The sequence below is a fragment of the Ammospiza nelsoni genome, chromosome 12, assembly GCF_027579445.1.
Source record: "Ammospiza nelsoni isolate bAmmNel1 chromosome 12, bAmmNel1.pri, whole genome shotgun sequence".
Taxonomy (NCBI): domain Eukaryota; kingdom Metazoa; phylum Chordata; class Aves; order Passeriformes; family Passerellidae; genus Ammospiza; species Ammospiza nelsoni.
The window spans coordinates 3,237,487-3,256,647 of NC_080644.1; the positions used below are offsets into that span (position 1 = coordinate 3,237,487).

The following is a 19,161-nucleotide window of genomic DNA, read 5'->3' on the forward strand; positions in this document are numbered from 1 at the left end:
ACAACAGCGAGCGGGGGGCACGGGCGGGGACTCCGGCGGCCGCCCAAGATGGCGGCGCGTCCGCGCAGCCTGAGGAGGAGCGCGGTGTGCGGGTAACCGGGGCGGGCGGGGGGCGGCCGCCGCGGGGACGGCGATGATCGTGCTGGGCCGCGTCTCAGGCGCTCGCTGAAGGCGCTGCCTGCCCGGCCATGGCTCTGAGGGAGCTGAAAGTTTGCCTTCTGGGGGTAAGTGCTGGGCGGCGGGAGAGAGCGTGGGAGGGAAATGAGGGGCTGACTGGAGAAGCTCTGTGGTGGCGGGGAGCCTCTTGTCAGAGCTCGGGAAGCCTCTGGTGATGGCGGAGAGCCTCTGTCAGGGGCTGGAGAGGCTCCGTGGTGATGGCGGAAAGCTTCTCTCAGAGCCTGGAGAGCCTCTGCCAGAGCCCGGAGGGGCGCCGAGTGTGCTGAGCGCTCCCCGGGCGCTGCCGGGCCCTCGCCCCGTCCCTCTGAGGGGACCGGGCGGACGCGCCTTCCTCTCCGCGAGAGAGGCGTCTGCCAGGGGTCAATATCGCTTCTTTTCTGCCCTGTTGTCCTTTTTAAAAAATAAGATGATTATCCAATGCGTCCTTCGCTCTTCCTCGCAGGCCTTTTCGGGCTTGGAGTGCACAAAATAAATAGAAGCACCTGAACTCTAACTGGTGGGAGAGAGGGAGGGGCCTGAACTTAAATTGTAGGAACATTTGCAGGAAAGTCTGGCAGGTGGTGGAAGGAGGAGACGCGGAGTAAAGCGAAGCAGAAGTTTAAAAATTTAAGAATATGAAGCTGCTTGTTGGCTTGGTTTGGTTGGAGGGCCCCACGGTGAACAGGTGGAGGTGTCACTACCAGCATTGAAACTCTCTGTTCAGAGTTGTCTTCTGCTTTAAATGGCCACCCTGCCCTTCAGAGGGGAAGATTATATGTTTGTGTGCCCTTCGTGTTGTGCAGGTACTTGGGATAACTACTATTTGTGTTTGCCTGGCCTGAGAAACCTTTTGGTACAAAAGAAAAGGAGAATAAGCACTCAGGAAAACTTGTCCTTGAATTCCCTGAGCCAGGAGCCACATCTGCGTTTGTCTTTTTAAGATTTGCTCTGATTAATGAGACTGCAAACAGTGAAAAATACAGAGCTGTGATGTGCTTTTTTTCAAAAGGAAAATAGTTTGGCAAGATGAACACAATTGTACATAGTGTACCCAAATTACTGCAATATTCAGGAGGTTTGAAAAAAAAAAGCATGAATGATGTAAAACTTCATTTTCAGTGAAGCAATTCTTCAAGGGTTTATTTTTTTAAAGTTTTAATGACTCAGGAAATGTAAAGTAAAAAGTTTGTCTTCACACATCTTAAATAAAATACAATTTCAAATGTCCAGCTTCTACTGAGAAGTGTTTTACCACTAAGAGTTTAATTTCACTTCTAAATGTGACTTCTCTATATCTTTTGCTTTTTAACCATGGAGTTGATGGTGCAAAGATATACACAATCCAGAATCTTCATGGTTTGTTTCCTCTTTCACCATTTTTAGCACGTAGAGTTGCATTAGTAATGTGTTTCAGGTGTGTCACAGAAGAAATTTCAAGTCTTTCATTAAGCAGGGTGGGACAGCATTAGTCAGAGGTTGAATGCATGTGTCACACTTGTATAATTTCATGTACTCCACTGGTCCTCTATCCTGGTAAGCTGTACTCAGTTGCTGTATGTTTTACCAAAAGTGGTCTTTTCCCACTGCTGTTCTATTGGAAGGTGTGCATAGCTTTGTAAAAAAGCTTAAAGTTTGAGTGATAATATGTGAATGCAGATTTTAACAATTTTGTTTAGAAAACTGTAACTTGTTACAGACCTTTCATTTTCTACTAAATTAATGTAATACCTGAAGGATTTCACAACTTCTCTGAGATTCTCTGCAGGAATGTGTTATTCACTGCAGTTTACTGCAGGATTTGAGGACAAAAGAATCATCTGTCTGTAGTAATTAATAATGCTTTCAACTGTTTCTGTTCTTTCCTTAGGACACTGGTGTGGGCAAATCAAGTATTGTGTGGAGATTTGTTGAAGATAGCTTTGATCCCAACATCAACCCAACAATAGGGTAAGAAACTAAATGAAGTAAATGTGATTTATGCAAGAATTAAATGAAATTACCTGAATGGATCACTTGGGAGTTCTTCGTGTGTGGCAGCTGAATGTGGTAATAAACATAACTGCAGCCTTAATTAAGCTGGTGAGCTACCTCAGGACATGTGGGAGTGTTCTCAGCACTCCTGCAGCTTCCATTTTCAGGTGTAATGTCTGGACCCATTTTTGTATTGTTAATCTAAGCTAACAATGAATAAATTACACTACAGATGCTTCTTCTAAAGGGACAGCATGCTTTTCTTATGGACAGCTCTTAAATTTCAAATTCTAATTATTATGCAACTCCACGGTTTCTAATTCATGTATTTTAAGACTCAAGTACTGTAAGTCTCCTAGGTTTTTGAGGATGGTTAACATACTAGTTCAGGTAGGTCTCACCATTAATTAGTTAAAATGTTCCACATCTGTAGGCAATGCACACACAGATCTAACTGATGAAACTGTTTTTGCAGTAAGTCTCATAGGTAAGGGGAATATTTGAAATTTGAGCCTCAGAGTAGCAACATTATTGATCTCAAATCTTTGAATGGATGGAAGGAAGAGCAAGCATCAGGAATTCTTGGAGTGGTTGGATCTTTTTCTTTCTTTTGCTGTCTTTTTTTTTTGGGCTGCTTTGATGAGAATCAATTTTTGGCTTAGGGAACTTTGCTTGATGCCAAGAGGTGTGTGGGAGTGTCAGTACAACTTCCTGTCTCAGGTGTGGTGTCCCACAGGCTCTGCTGCAGCTTCTACCAAAAAAGATCCTGCTGATAAAGATCAGCTGTGTCTCATCCTGTCCTTCTGAAAAATTGGGGTCTCTGTGGTCTCTCTCTTTTCCCTTACACCCTCCTCTTTTTTTGAGCATAAATACTGATGTTGAACTGCAAAATGTTCTGTAGAAGTGTGCTTTTGTTTGAATTTCTCTGTTAACAGAGGTTTATTGGTAGTACTGAGATCATTATAGCTGCTTGAAGTGATAGTGAATCTATCTTTTTTAGACTAGTGAATCTATCTTTTACCAGCCTTAGCAAAATCATTCACTGCTCTTAGGACTGGTTATTTTGGTAATTTGCTATATTAAAGAGTCAAAACTTGCCCACATGTAGGGATTATGTAAAGCTCCAACAAGATACACAGTCCAAAAACTTAAAGTAAATTAATTTTTACCTTTTTTTTTTTTTGCCTTGCTTTTAATTCCCAATTGGGAATAGTAGGTGGAAAAGACAAAGTAAGGATTAGAAGAGTGTCTTGCAAAACTAAAGCTGAGAATGTTTCAACTTTATTCTCTGGGTCTTTGAGTTCATGAGATACAATCTTGTTTCCTGTCCTGTTTTCATTCCTCTTAGAATCAGCTGAGCAATCACACTTTGTTGTTGTCAATGTTCATTGCTCAATTCCTGACATGGGCAGCTGCAGAAGCCTTGTCACAATTCTGCAGCTTTTCTCCCCTCAGGATGCAGAGGGCAGATTTAACCAGCAAATACTTTAGGTACTGCCAGATATTCATTATAGCATCAAAAAGGAATATCAAACAAGTTATAGTGCCTACTTGGCTGGGAGAAGCAGCTGGGAAATTTAATAACAAAGCAGACATTATTCCTACTAAAAGTCATCAAGGATAACTCCTGTTTGGAGGGGTTTGTCCACTCAATTGTCAAAGGATTTTGAGAAGCCTCTTGTCAGGTACCACTGGGGATGGTGTAGTTGGGATGTGAATTACAGAAACACAACTTTACAGTTCAAATTGACTGCACAGGATGTTTTGGCTTGTAGAACCAAGTAAGATAAATTCAGTGAGAATCTATGATTCAGGAAACTGTTTCCCTATTGACCAGAGAATTCAGATTTGATGCATAATTTGCAGCAATCTTGAAGGAAGTGAAAGTCTCTGCTGTGCTTTACAAGAGCTGTCCTCTCACTTTGGTGTTCTTCCCTCATTGCAGAAATACATCAGCTAATTAATGGTGTTGAAATGCAACTAGGCTCACTTTTATTGGAATGTGAACCTTCTTGAAAGCTCATGGTGGTAATGAATGTTCTGAAGATATATTTATATTCTCAATTATATATATATAATGTTCTGAGGATATATTTACATTCTCAAAAAGCATGAACTGTGTCTTTTTTTTCAGAGCCTCATTTATGACCAAGACTGTACAGTATCAAAATGAGCTGCATAAATTCCTGATTTGGGATACAGCTGGACAGGAGAGGGTAAGTATAACCAATATTTGTGGAGAAAGTTTGGGTTGTTTTCTACTCTGCCCCTCAGTCACAAGTGATCTGGCATGTATTAGAACACTTTTTTCTGTGCAGATTCCTGTCAAGATGTGGGTGCTGTAGATATGTTTTTATTTTTCATTGTCATGATTTAAGTGTAAAGGTAAGGAAGATTACCTAGGAGGAGTTTATGAAACAATATTCTGAGTTTAGATTCACTGAAAGGGAATGGTCTTTCCACAGAGAACAAGGCTGCTGTGGGGGGAAGCCAGCAGCTCTCTCCAGTACCATTTCTGAGCTGTTTTAAACCTCCAACTGCAATATTTGCTGTCAGTGCAGCAACACAAGAATCAAAGTGAGATGAATTACCATGTTTCATAGTACAAGTATTCTGGAAAAATACACAACTGCTGACACATTCTGTTAGCTTCACTGTTGGGGTTGTAAATGTGAGTAGGATGTAGAGTTAGGTTTTCCAGAGCAGTTTCAAGCAGTGTTGCAGGTGATAACTACTCTTATTCTTTTGTAAAGTTTTACTAATCAAATCTGATGGTGTTAGAAGCTGTGTCCAATCTCTTTTGAAATTTAAATTTTAATTTGGGAGTTTGGTGTTTTGATCTCTGCAGCATGCATAGTTCTGAGGGAAGCAACAAAAGCTTTGAAGAAAATGACTAATCAGATGAAATCCCAGCTAATTAATTTGCATGATTTTCACTTGGAATTAAAAGGAAGACTTTTCTAGGGAGCTTGATTGCTTATGGATTACTAGTAAGAGTGGTAGAAATTACAGTAGCTGCATTAACAGTGCTTATTCTTGCTCTGACTGCAAGTGAACTGCTGGCAGCTGCCAATTACTGGAGATGAGTTTATTTAGGATGTGAGGTAACTGTGATAAAGGTTGGCTTAGAACTTTAGGATAAGAATTGGCAAATACAGCTGTACTGCTTTTCAGGATTGGCTTGAGAAACAACCCAAACAAACAAACCAACAAAATAATCCTCCCAATAATAACAAACAAAACAAACACTTTGTAAAGCCTCAGTCATCCCTGTCCACAGGGACCTGACCTTTAGGGTTCCTGGTGGAGCTGAGCTGCCAGCTTTTTGGCTTGATAACAGCCTAGGAAGTAACTCAAGTGTATTTGTATTGTGATTTAGTGCTGTCAGTTTTGAATGACAATTTATTTCCTTCCAGCAGCACCATATAAAGCAAACTGAAGTTGTCAGGGATGTTTCCTAGGAATATGTCCAATAGTATCTGTGTTATCAAAAATATCCTGAGCCCTTCCATTCCCAGCAGTCAGTCAGCATTTGCTGTAAATAGTTTGTCTTGAGTGAACATCATAGCCCATTCTGGAATGTTATTGCTGCAAAGTGATATTCTGAGAGGTAGAGTATGAATTTTTAGAGGTTGGTACTCTTAAATGAAAAGCTTTATAAACATGCCTGCCACTATTTGGCAGGAAGCATCCATTATGTTTTAACATTCCATCCTGTTCACTTTAACTGTGCAGGCAATGGGAGGACCCTGGAATTTGGCTTCAGCACATCTAATCTGAGGAAGCATCTCTGTACATGACCAGCATGTTCCTGGTCTATTTTTGGACTCTCAGTGATACCTCTTACTTTTCTTCCATACAAGTTGCTTGATATCTTTATTGAATCAAAAAAGGAAAGGTGTCTTTACAGGACTCTGAGCCAGGAGCTGTGATACCTGTGCAGTTTATATTCCATATCTGAGAGAAGTCACTTGAGACTCCAATATAATCAAGGGAATCAGTGAAATGTGAGCAGGGATGTTTACTTTGAAATGATTCAGTATCTTCACAAAGATTCCTTTTCCAGAGCAGGGCAGCACTGTCACTGTTGTCACAAGTGGGCTGTACACCTGCCTGTCCTGAAATCTGTAGCATGCAACATTTCTGGTCATGCAACATATCTGCCAATGAATTATGGAAGGGATTCCCTCTGTGGAATAGATCTGGAATACTAAAAATGTCCACACCATTCTTGGAAGTGAAATGTCTCTGCTGAGCTATGGTGTGGAATGCATGGAATTCACAGTCCTGGCTTCTTGAGGAGTGTTTGCTGTTTCCCATTTCAAAAGCCCAGATGCAGATAGTGCTGCACTGCACTGGGCACCCCCTTGCTCTCAGTGGCTTTGGGGTGGCTGGACAGCCTTGTTCCAGAGCTGGAAATGTGCACCAAGTCATTCACACTCCTCATTTACACACATACCTTATTTCTTCTCTCATTTCTTCTGCACTGAGTTCAATTGATAGGAGGTCACTTATGGTAATTAGGATTTTTGCTTTTGCCTTCTTACCTAACAGTTTTGAGTTTCCCTGCATAGTTACATTATGCATAATTGCATTAATAATTCTCTCAAAACACAAATTGGAGGCTGGGGGGCAAGCTGAAGTCTTTGGAAAAATTGCAAAAGGAAAATCCAGTGTTCCTGGTAACATCTGTTTTGTTAATATATTTTATCTGCTGACTGCTCTTAGGTGGAAAAAAGTATCTAAGTGTTAGCAGACAGGAAATGAGAGTAATACAAAATCAGCAAGTGAAAGTTGGTTTATTCCCAATGTAAATAGTGAATAATCAAAAAGCCAGGTTGCAACCAGTCCAAGTGGTGGTTTACCAAATATGTTTCCCTTTATATTTTAGTACTTAGATGGAAGAGAGGGATTATGTCCCAATGTGAACTGAATGCCTGCCCATGTTTCCCTTTCCCACTATTAAATATTTTTATATTCTGAACTTTGCATTCAAAATCCTATTTTCAAAACAGAATTTGAGAGCCAAATGTAAATGGTCTGGAATTCTGCTTTATAGCAAGATTTTTATGATTTATTATATTGCTCTCAGTTGAACTGTACTAAGCAAAAGGAAATTGGTATTTTATTAGAAATGAATAAGCCTTTATGAAAAACTGTATCCAATTCATTACTTTTACCCTGAGTAATAAGATGCACAAAAGCTCTAAATCATAATGCTTACATGAAACCAATACATGCAGTTTATTCTGCACTTTGAAGGAGAGTTCTGATTGCTAGATTGGTTGTCTTGGCTTTTTTAAAGTTGGCAGAATATTCCACTGTTCTTAAGAATGCTTCATTGAGATTTTTGATGCAACTTGATTGTCTACTTTAATACTTTATTTTAGCACTGGATTCATAAGGTTCTGTCTACTCAAAAGTACAGCCCTGCAAAGCAAGCAGACCTGCTGTAGATTTCATTCTGAAAATCACAAGAAAGCAGCCTTTTATCTAGCATGTTCCTTAAAGCTCTATTTGCGACAGGGCAGATAGGTGTGGGCTTTTGCAATTTTTTGGTTTAAACATGCTTCTAAATTTGAGGGAAAAACTGAAGCAAAAGCCTTAAAGCCATAAGTTAGATTCTGAAGAAATCAACATTTCTAGTATTGAAGACTGGTGATTGATCCATGGGGCTAGAAGTTGACAGCAGTTTCTGAACATTTCAGATCAAAATTAATAAATGCTAGTTTTCTTAACTAGCATTTTTGTCTTAGTCAAAGTTGACCTTGCTTCTCCCTGCATTTTTGCCCTTGTTTGGTGTTTGAAGTTGAGCACATGCATGTTTGTGTAGACAGTGTGTTCAGGGAGAGGTTCTAATCTGGGCAAAATAAGATCAAGTTTGCTTTGCTGCTGTTTGCAGTAGGTGCTGCTGAGCCCCACAGGATTTATTGCCTGTCCTTAGGAGAACAATGCCTTCCTGGGAGATTATGTGCTCTACTGCACAGGCTAATTGTGACTGTAAAGGAAAGTTTCTCGCTGCTGTGATCTTGGTTTTCCCTTTTTTCAGTAGTACCACTGCTGCTAGTGAGGCTCTGGAGGCAGTGGAAGATCAGGTTTGTGTTTGCTCTCTTTTCCAGTTCCGAGCTTTAGCCCCGATGTATTACCGAGGGTCAGCAGCAGCCATTATAGTGTATGACATCACAAAAGAGGTAAGAAACCTGATCTTGACCCAGCATTACAACTTCTGGGGTTTTTTATTTGTGTCATGGGCCAGTTCTGACTCTTAATTTCTTAATTCTTTCCATCCTCTTCTTTTTTTTTTTTTCTCACATTAGGAAACTTTCTCAACATTAAAGAACTGGGTTAAAGAGCTTCGCCAGCATGGACCTCCCAACATTGTTGTAGCTATTGCAGGAAATAAGTGTGATCTTAATGATGTCAGGTAAATAACTGCTGTTATTATATATTTTATATTTTGTATATTTTTATATTTTTTATATATTATATATTTTGAGGCTTTTTCTTAAGCCCTAGCATTAAATATTTTAATATTTTAGAGCAGCTGAAAGGTATAGAACAATTTAAGCTGTTCTGCTGTAGTGTTGTAGTTTCACAAGGGATTTGAGCTGTTTCTGCTGTCAGAGGACATGGGGTTTGAGCTGCTTGTGCTGTCAGAAGATGTGGTTAGTCTGCCCTTGGATGGTCTCACCCACTTCCTCCCCTGTGCTGGTGTGAGTACACATGTGATTGGGCAGTAAATTGGGCTGTAAAATAGATCCAGATTAAAACTAACCCTTAAAAAAAAAAACCAAAAAACCTGATCCAAGTATATTTATCTTTCTCACACCATGAACACTTGCTGGCATAGCGGTGTGGGGATAGCAGAGTTAGGAATGAGCAGTTTACAGGGAGACAGGATTACCTTTTCTGGTGGCAGTGCCAAGTTACACAAACCTAAACTGCCTGTGAAACGATAGTGTAATAGAAGCTGTTTACCTCACTTTACAAGAAGTGCCCCTGTCAGTCTGTAGCACCTCATTTTGTTAGGAAAAACACCAAGCCTGTTGGAAAGCATTGTGTAGGTTTTTCTAACTTGCTTGTTCAGGTGCCCTCCTTCCCTGCTGAAATATTGGGGTGGAATTGGCTGTGGCCAAAATAGTTGCAGGGAGCGGGAAAAGCTCTTGAGAAACTTTATGAACAGCCAAACTTTCAGGAAGGCATGTACTAAAAACAAAAGAAGGCCTTTTTTATTGATGTCCTGGTTAAATAAGCCAAAATTCAGAAAGAAGGTGTGTGTAAACTTCTTGGATTTAGGTTTTGCTGGAAAAGGCACCACAGCTGGTGTCTTAAAGGAGACAGCTGGTTATATGTTTAAAGAACCACTGCAAAGGTTACTCTGAGTATGGTTTTACAAATTGTTAATACCTAGAAGTTATCTAGTGAGCTCTAACAACTTTCATTAGAAGTAGCATGTTTTTTGAAGGAAATAGGGTGTAAAATTCTTTGAAACAGAATTCACATCTCACATGCTCAGCTGGCATCAGAAGTGTAAACATTGCTCTTCAAGCTAATGAGGAAGATTCCTTGTACTTTAGTCAGAGGCAATATTTGAGTGACTGCTCAAAGTCCATGTTCTTGATATCCTAAAGTCCCTCATTACTGAAAGTAGCCTGTGTGTGGTAGAAATTGTACATGAAGTGATACAATGTAAAGTCCAGAGTTCCTTGCAGCTACTGGGGTTTGTATTTTTCATTTTGTTTCAGGAAATATACAAAATCATCAACTTGCCTACTTTGGGGTGCAGAATAACTTGTACACCTGTGTGCTCAGTATAAAAACATTCCTTTTTTATAGCTAAATATTCATGCAAAGTAAATGCTGTGCTGATGATTTGTGCAGTGTTGGGAGATACTTTGGTTTGGTAAACAGTCATAAGAAATGCACAACATGATTGGAAATAATGCTTTAGGGTCTTAGGACATATAAAGGTAGTGGGGTGAATAGCACACCAGAAGGATTGATTGCAGGCCTAAGCTTAGAGCACTCCAGACAAATTCACTGCAGTGTTGTCAGATGGATGAAGGCCTTGGGTAGTTCATGACTGTGCTCATACCTCTAGGCAGGGAGACAGCACAGGGTAAAGAATGAGCATCAGCTTCAGCATGAGGGAGCACTGTGATGCTAAACAGCTAAAATATTCATAATAGGAGACACTAAAAAACTTTATCTGTCCCTTAAGGTTTTGAGTAATGGTTTCTTGTGCATTCATGATTTTTTTTTTTTCCCAGAGAAGTCATGGAAAAGGATGCTAAAGACTATGCAGATTCCATTCATGCAATATTTGTAGAGACAAGTGCGAAAAATGCAATAAACATTAATGAACTCTTTATAGAAATCAGTAAGTATTTAAACAGTTTAATTAGTAAGTATTTAAACTACTTTCTTCTGCAAAAAGCTTGAGTAGAAATTTGATTTCTATATTACTTTTTTTTGCTGTTTGGGTGAAAATTTACAGACTTTATACTAAAGTCATTACAATCTGACATGGCTACAAACTGCAAAATGGGCCGCATGAATTTCTGGTCACCTAATGACCTCTAAATATTCCTTCTAGAGGTTTTCAGCATACTGTGATGCTGCTGGATAAACAGCAGGCCTGGTACTCCTGTCAGAAGTCAGTGTCATCTTACCATGTCTGTTATTGAATGTTCCAATTAGTGCTTCCAAGGTTATGGAGGAGGAAAGAAATGGCATGAGGACAATCCAGACTTTATACATCTGAGAAAATGAATTAAGTTCTCACTCTTAGTGCTTGTACTTAGGCTAAAAAAAATGTATTTTTAAAAATATAAAAATTCATAAATGCCAAATTACTACATGGGGAATAGCAACTACTGCACGTAAATTTTCCTCAAGTATTTTTGTAGTACCTTGGGGGTTTTTTATATTAAATTGCAAATCTTTTCTGTCCCATTTGTGGTGAAGACAACAATGATACTTTTTATATGTATGAATAAAAAGACAGTATTCCAAAGTGAATTCTATGCAATACTATTTGGAGGATTTGTATCAAGTAGCAGCACCAATGTGCAGGTGTGTCAGCCTGTTTGTGAAAAGAGGACTAACTACAGAAACATCAGACTTAAGGAAAAAAAAAAGGTCTATAGAAGCAGCTGAATATATTGAAGCTGATGTAGAAACTATGTGCTGTAGATTAGCTTCCTGATTTATTGACTTAATAGTTGCTCTCTGAAATTGGTCTTGAATAAATTATGGGGGGAAAAAATCATAAATCCTCCTCAGAAGAGAATGCTCAAGCAGGAACAGTCCATTGTAAAGACTGATGAGATGAGTAAAGCAGCTCTCTCTACAAGCACTCCTTTGTTAAGCCCAATGCAGGTAATCTGTGGAAATCCAGGTCAACATGGTTGTTCTCAAGCTATTCCAGATGGTATTGCATCCTGCAAAGTATTCTCCAAGTGCTTTTACAGCTTAGCTGTCCAGGTCTAGATGAATCTGAAGTGGAACTGCTGCTAAATTGACTTCAGACTGCCTGTGCTGTCCTTTTGTGCAGCCGTCCCTCTTACAGACATAACACAGACTGTTGCTGCCATCCTGCTGGGCAGGAATGTCATCCCTAGTGACCTACAGCTAATTGAAGGCACATTTTTGTATACAGAGCATACACCAGATGCTTAGAATCAGTTTCAAATCTAACATTTCCTATATATTTCTTTTTCCTGCCTCCTTGTAGGTCGCAGAATTCCATCCACTGACACCAACCCCGCCTCCAGTGGGAAGGGCTTCAAGCTTCGACGACAGCCATCGGTGACAAAGCGCAGCTGCTGTTGACTGACCCCTTAGAAAGTCAAACTTTATATACAGTAGGTGGTCTTGGAAGTTAATAGTTCACGTTGGGTTTATCTATCAGTCTTAGATCTTTATCTGCTGGTGTTCAAACACGCGAGGTCCCCGAGAAGGGCCCGGCTCGTCGGACACCTGCGCGCAGCAAGGACTGCAGAGGGCAGGGCAGCCTGCTGGCCTCCACAGCGTGCAGTGTGCCTGCCTTCAAAGGGAATCCACCATCACTTCTTTGGCCTTGCTCGATTGGAAGGTGACTACATGGATGGTAGAACTGAAATCTTTTCGTAGCTTTGTAAACAAGGTTTTGGGAGGGTTTTTGTAAAAAGGGAAATGAGCACTTTTGTGGGAGATTGGGTTAGGAGGAGTCTGGAAGTTAGATGGCATTTCTTCCTTTTCTTCAGTGAGCCTATTTTAAATTTTGGTGTAGCTGCTCCAGAGTATGATGGGACAGTTGATATGAGATGGCTACAGAATAAGCAGCTGAAGACAAATAGTAGGCAAATCAGTCCATCCAGTCCCCAAATCCCATTTGCACTTTTTATTTAAGGATGATCTGCACTGGGGGTGGGGACACAAGCAACAGATCTTAAACCACAGACAATCTTCTTTTTCATGCTGACTGTAATCACTTTAAGGCAAACTGGTATGCTGATAGGCATCTTTTTGTTGTTACGAGTTTTTTTAATATTAAGATATTGGTTAAAGAAAATTACTCGTAGATCTGACTAAATGAAGTGGTTACTGACTAAAAAGAGATGCTGTAAACAGATGCTGCCAGTGGTTCTGATAAGACCTACAAGGTTTTGGGGAAGATTTTAATTGCTTGGCATGTGTAAAGTGTTCATATTATATTTATGAGACCAGTGTTTAAAGTGTTATAAATTATGTAAAAACAGTAAAAAATAATAAAGTCTTCTACACTCCTTCCATTCCACACCTAGGGATAAACTCTTGGGGAATCTCCATCAGGGTTTTTTCCTGCATTTTAGATATTGTCACTGTGAGTTCATCCAGAAGCAGATGAAGTTCTTTCTCTTTCAATGACATTTGAAAGGGCCAATAGAACATCCTGTTGGGGCAGCACATGGCCTGTCTGTTGAACAAGCTTTCATCTAGGGTGCACCAGTCTTTCCTATTTTAGGCACAAAAATACACATAGGAAGTAACCTTAAGACATGTGGTAATGTAGATCATTACCTCTTGGTTCCTGGGGTTTTTCATCTGTGAGGGTTTTTAGCAAATCAGTGTTTAGCTTATTCTGTATGGATTTTAGTAGGCTTTCAATTAAACTATAGGTTGACCATACCTGTTTGTGCTATTTTATTTATTTTTACTTTTTGTTTCTTACCAGCACTAGTGAGAAACTTTTATACTTTTGAAGAAAAAGAGCTTAATAGACTTGAGTATATACTAAAATATGCTGGTTAGCTTTAGTATCCAACTGAGCTCATGATGATGCTTATTCTTTTTTTTTTTTAATCTGGTTTTCTATCATCTCAAGTATTTTCTCTGAAGGAAATGTAGAAAAAATTGTAAGAAATGAAAGGACTTGTACTTCAGATTCATTTGTGTTACTGAAAATTGTTGGAGAGCTGGAGCAGAACAGGCAAACTGGTACATGGTGGTTTTTGGACAGATCAGTGAGTTTAATGATATTTGGTGACTACATTTTGGTCATGCATTTTGCTTCCTCTGCTGCATTGCCAATTCTGCCTTCTTTGCCATAGTCCCACAGGCTCCATGCTTCTTGAGAGCCCAAGAAATCCAACTTCAAGGGTATACACCCTGCTCTTTCTGCAGTTCTGATCTTGGATTGCTGCAGGTAAAGTGTAACAGCCAGTGTTCCAGATTGCCCAAACTGCCAGCCCTGGAGTGAGGCTGCTTCTTAATATTTGCCTGTTTAAAAATCAGACAGTTGATGTAAGTTCTTCTGAGTCCAGATAAGTGTTTATTGATCACTGGCCCTGCTGAATGCTGGAATGCAATCTTCTCTGCATGAGATGCACATGCTCATTGCTTCATTTTTGGTAGAGAAAAGTGGTTTCTTTTGTATTAATAATTTGTTAGGTCAGCTGCTTTGATCTTGCACTAGGCTTGCTGGAATTGATTATATTTTGTCCTAACATAGCTTCTCTATTTGGAGATACGTTGGTATTGGAGTGTTTGGAGTGCAGATTATCAACCATTCCAGCTAAATTTTTAATAACTTTTTTCCTGGTAAGAAGTTGTTAAAAAAGCTCAGGATTAAAGTTTTATTCCACCATGTCTTTCTGTTTAATGAGTGGAGCTCACCAGAGAGACTCAACTTTCAGATGGTGTCAAAGGGGATTACACAATCTCAGAATGGTTCAGGTTGAAAGGGACCACAGTGAGTAATCTGCTTCAACCTTCCTGCTCAAGCAGGGTCATTCCAGAGCACATTGCACAGATTAATTTCTGCAGAACATGTTTGGAAGGGCAAAGTGTCATGTATGTAAAAATGTAACAAGGTGTATGTTATATCATTGATCCAGAGCATTTTTAGCTGAAAAAATATGACTAATGCAACTTCTGAACACCACCAGTTCTTTCTCATGAAAGTTATAGAATTGAATTAAATTTGATAAATATTTCATTCTTAAGCTTTGGAGCAACCTGAATGTGCTCTCCAGTTTTGGAGGGTGTCTTCATCTGACCCTCTCTTGAAACAGCCACTTAGCTGACTTGCCAGGTTCTTAATCTGTGCTGCAGGTAGTTTTGTAGAATATTTTATATACATGCTGAAAACTGGTATGTCAAGTGTCCAAGTAGGTGAAATTTGGAAGCTGACATTTAGTAATCATACTACTGAAAATTGGTATAGGTGCTTTGAAAAGTTCTAAGACAATTCTAACAACTTTTGCTGTTACTGTGAAGGTAAAGACTTTATTTTAGGTCCAACAAATCACTGCACTCCAGATCCCTGCTGCCATCAGTGAGACCCTTCCTTTAGGTGCTGCAGGATCAGACAGTTAATGGTTTAGAGGGTGTTTTATGCAGACTGGAGTCTTTGATGTGTTGCTTTACATTTAATGCTACCAGCCTGCTCAAGAAGGATTATTTACTTGCTTGGGAAGAGGGTAAGAGGAGAGGAGACAGGACCTACTTATTGATTTGGAAGTCTAATCCTTCAACCTGGTTGAGGGAGAGCTACAATCTTGGTTAAAGCTTCATTTTAATTATCAAAAAGTAATTCACGGTGAAAATCTTGAATGGTTTAAAAGTTGGCCTCAGCAAGATTTTTTTTTTCTTACACTGTTAAGGTTAAATTAGTCCTTCACATTAGTGTTTAGTTCCAGCAGAACACATTAGTAGTTGGAAAAGGAAGCTTTAGCAGTGATGTTTGAATACTTGCTTGTGAAACAGTCTTTAGTGTGTGTTAAGGATGGTGTAGGCTATTTGTGGTGAGCTGTGTCAGCAATCTGCACAGGAATGGATGATTTACAGGACAGAAGCTGTCAGAACAGTGGAGCTGCTCACCCTGGAGTGAACCTCACTCAGCAGCAATAGCCGCAGACAAGCAGGGCAAAATCATCTCCAAAACAAGGGGAATCTGCCTAATTCACTGGCTTCAACTTCTGCACTGCCTGCTCATTTTGTAAACAGGCTTCATGTATCTCTCCTGAATACTTACAGCCTCTAGAAATGGCTTTTGGCTCATAGTTGAGAGAAAAGGACAAACTTTCTTAACTTTTCTAGCAGGGAGTCATTGTACTGAGGTGGTTTGTACATCACAAGTCAGTCACTCAAGGGAGAAGAATTATATACTTGGAATTAAGTCTCTAAAACTGCAAAAAATTCCTATAGAAAACTGTTGGTGTTTCATGTTCAGATCCCATCTCTGGTAATAGATCACAGCCTAGTGATGGTAGGTGACAGCAGATTTACAGAACTATGATGATGGTGTGAATTACCAATGTAAGATGGAAATAAAGGTTCTAGTGTTAAAATAGTCATGTTAGCTTTCCTTTGAGTCATATGGCTCCAGCTTGTCGAAAGGAATATGCTTGAAAATACATATTTGTGTATCATACAAAAATTCAGGTGCCAAAATGTAATTCTCTAAAATTATTTTAGGCCTTCTGACACTAATGTTTGTTTCTGAAAAATCCCTTCTGATATTCTGGAGGTCTCAAAAATCTGAATGCAAACCACTTTTTGCTCAGCTACCATCAGAAATGCACAATTTGGAAAAGTTTGAACAAGCATGACCAGTCTTTATCCCTAAAGTGTCATGGATACAAATCTTTCAAGGATATAAGACTATCCTGAAATCCAAGAATACTGATGAGCTTAGCCTCTGACATGTCAAAATGTTCTTAGGGTCAGCTTTTTCCTCCTTCCCCCCTCCATTTCCTCCCACCACACCCAATCCTGAATTTTTAACATAGTGTTGTCAGAGTGTACATGCTAAAAGATCTATTCAGAAATACTTAGAGAAGTTTCTAATGGCTGAGAGTTACTTGGTGCTCCCTATTTTACATGAGGGATCGAGGCAGTAGGATGAGTTTTCTCAGTGTAGAATTAAGACTTCTTGAAAGAAACAGTCTTGCTGTTCCTGTTACATCAACCCGCAAATTGATGTTCCTAAGTTTTTGCTTAAACACTAAGTATAAATTTTATTTAAGGAGCTAATTACCTTTGTAAAGATTTTCTTTTAAAAAGTTTGGGGTTTGCTTTGCTTGGCTTTTGTTGATGTTTTCACATAAGTATTGTTGAACAAACCAACTTTTTCAAATGTTGAAGGACACAGACCACCCTTCTGTCATGCTCTTCACTGTGGGTGTGATACTCCATCCAGTTGTTGCACTTGAATATTCTGTAACTCTGACACCTTGATAGATTCACTGCTACTATCTTGCCTCACTTTTACTCATGTTACAGTATGTATTTCCTATTAAATCCATTATGTTTTCTTGGCAATTTGTTCTTTGTTTCCTTATGGGATTTAGACAAGGATAGGTGGTGAGTGTCTCTTTTGCCACAAAGTTCTAGAAGTATTTGTCACAGCAGCAAATATTTGTAAGCAAAAGGGTAATTCATTAGCACAGCCTTATGAAACTGTCCCAGCAGCTGAGACCTGTGCCATGACTGTATTTTACCACATAGTGAAGGCTAAATTCACCTGGAGGAACAAGTTATTGTAAGCCTCTAGTCCACTCTTCTGTATTTTAACTTCCTTTCTTGTACTTCCTCTTTCTGAAATTGTGTATCCAACACTGACACTGTGAGGGTGAGTTAATTGATTTGAAGCACAGGAATGGATTGCATTTCTGTAGCTAAGATGCTTAAGACCTCCTGGCAGTCTTCCCACTTGTACCCTCCACACTGAGGACAATGAAGAAAAAAAGGTTTTTTTTCTGAAAGAGAAACTTCATTTGTGTGTTCAGGACACAAAAATAACCTGATATGCATAGAGCTCTTCCAGTGTAGTAGATGTTTGCCTGTAAAATGTGTAAAGGTTAACCTTTGTGTCAGCAATTCTTGTCACTCGTAACAACATTCTGCCTTTTCATTCTAGGATGGGCTAACCTGTTCCAAGGGTTGAAAGGTCTGTGCCTTCTTACTCTGTTATCTCTTACTAAAACAAACTTAAGCCGCTCCAAGTTACAGAGCATTTGCAGCACTGTAAACTGCACAAATTCCCACCCATTGCTTCACTGCATGAAGTGTAGTCAGATTACTAGTGATGAAATATTGTAGTGATGAATTCCCAAGCTTATGAATGTTTTAAGACTTTTTTTAGTCTTCTCTTGGGCTGGTCCTGAGAGCGTGTATAGGTTTGTCTGTATTGTTGGTTTGTAGATGCTAATGAGGAAAACCAGGCTTTTGTTCTCTCCTTTTTGTTTGAGTCCTTACACTCCCATATAGTGCATAGAATGCAAATAAAGAAATGTTGATTTGACATAATGTAAACAGCCTTTTCAGCCTAAGCATTCATAATAAACTTTTATAGTGTAATAACATGCTAAATCACTACCAGTCTGATATATTGTGCAAAAAAAAAAAAAGGTGTAAACATTTTATTAATAAAATGCTTTGTTTATAAATATGCTGGCTTGTTTATAAATGCTTCCAAAATTCTCCACATCTTAGAAAACAGTCTCTATAGCAATATAATTACAGAAGAGGAATGTAAGCAATAGCTTACATGTACAAATGACTGGAATAGCTGTTTTCCAGAAGTCCTGACTACTGGTGTGCAGAAACTGGAGCTTTTCCCTGGTCTGTGTACACACAGACAAAGGCAGAAGATCCTGTGCAAAGAAGGGATGTGGGCAAACAGCAGAGAGAATGCAGCTTTTGTGTAACTCTTCCTTTCTTTGCAGCACCATGCCTGAGAAACTGCAGGCCACACACAGGCTTCTCTAGCAGGGCAAGGCCTGACAAATTCTATCAAGGCCAAGTTATTTAATACATTGTTTTTACCTTGGACTGCATGAAATGCACAGTTCTCAACTGCTTAGGCCAGGTTTCTGTCAATCAAAACTGTAAAGTGCTTTTAATATCTGCAGAGTGTTGTGGGCCTGTTGTGCTGGGAAGGGATTTCTCCTGTTTGTTAATACAGCCAGCTGGTTGGTACCTTGCTTTTTATAAACCACTACTCTGGTGCTTATGTAGTTCTCAAAAATATGGATTTGGCTGCAGTTAACTCACTTGTCTTACATGATGCTTAAAAGATGTGGTTTGGTTGCTTTAATCTGGGATGCATATCTAACCTGTTGACTTAAAGGCAGCCTTCAAAAGCTAAATAAACAAAGTCCTGTTTCTGAACTGCTCTTTCACATGAAAAGGTTGGGTACAAGTTTTTATTAAGCAAGTGGCTGCAGTTCCTATGCAGGAAACACATACCATGTCATCTTTTGTTTAACAGACACCTGGAATGATTTAAATTTGTTTTTACCTGCAATTTTGCAGTTATGCTCTTAGATGTGAAAGAACTGCTTTTGAGTAGTGTCAGATGGGTTTGTCTAAGATGGCATGAATGTGCATCAGGGAGAGCATAAGAAATGTAGACACAAGGAATATGCTGGAAGAGAGAAAAAACCATTTGCATGTGTTTGCATAGGGAATCTGAGAACTAAATGCAAACCACCTGGTTTGCACACACACAATGAGAATGTTTCACTTTCACAGCTTCCTAGGTAGAAGTTTTGCAACCAATGAACT

General features: G+C 39.5%; 1 protein-coding gene across 1 annotated transcript; it reads left to right on the forward strand.

Annotated features, from left to right (window-relative positions):
* Positions 1-20: 20 nt before the first annotated feature.
* RAB22A (RAB22A, member RAS oncogene family) lies at positions 21-18,041 on the forward strand. The gene is made up of 7 exons (XM_059480970.1): positions 21-224; positions 2,024-2,103; positions 4,262-4,343; positions 8,247-8,318; positions 8,445-8,551; positions 10,398-10,507; positions 11,864-18,041. Exons 1-7 carry the CDS (start codon positions 189-191, stop codon positions 11,959-11,961), a joined length of 585 nt encoding a protein of 194 aa, XP_059336953.1. The 5' UTR covers positions 21-188; the 3' UTR covers positions 11,962-18,041.
* Positions 18,042-19,161: the final 1,120 nt, after the last annotated feature.

What these genes read in the sequence shown, in the direction of transcription:
- RAB22A (XM_059480970.1), top strand. Translation starts at nt 189, where the DNA reads ATGGCTCTGAGGGAGCTGAAAGTTTGCCTTCTGGGG. An exon ending in AACATCAACCCAACAATAGG is followed by an intron (nt 2,104 to 4,261) that starts GTAAGAAACTAA and finishes CTTTTTTTTCAG; the next exon opens with AGCCTCATTTATGACCAAGA. An exon ending in TGTGATCTTAATGATGTCAG is followed by an intron (nt 8,552 to 10,397) that starts GTAAATAACTGC and finishes TTTTTTTCCCAG; the next exon opens with AGAAGTCATGGAAAAGGATG.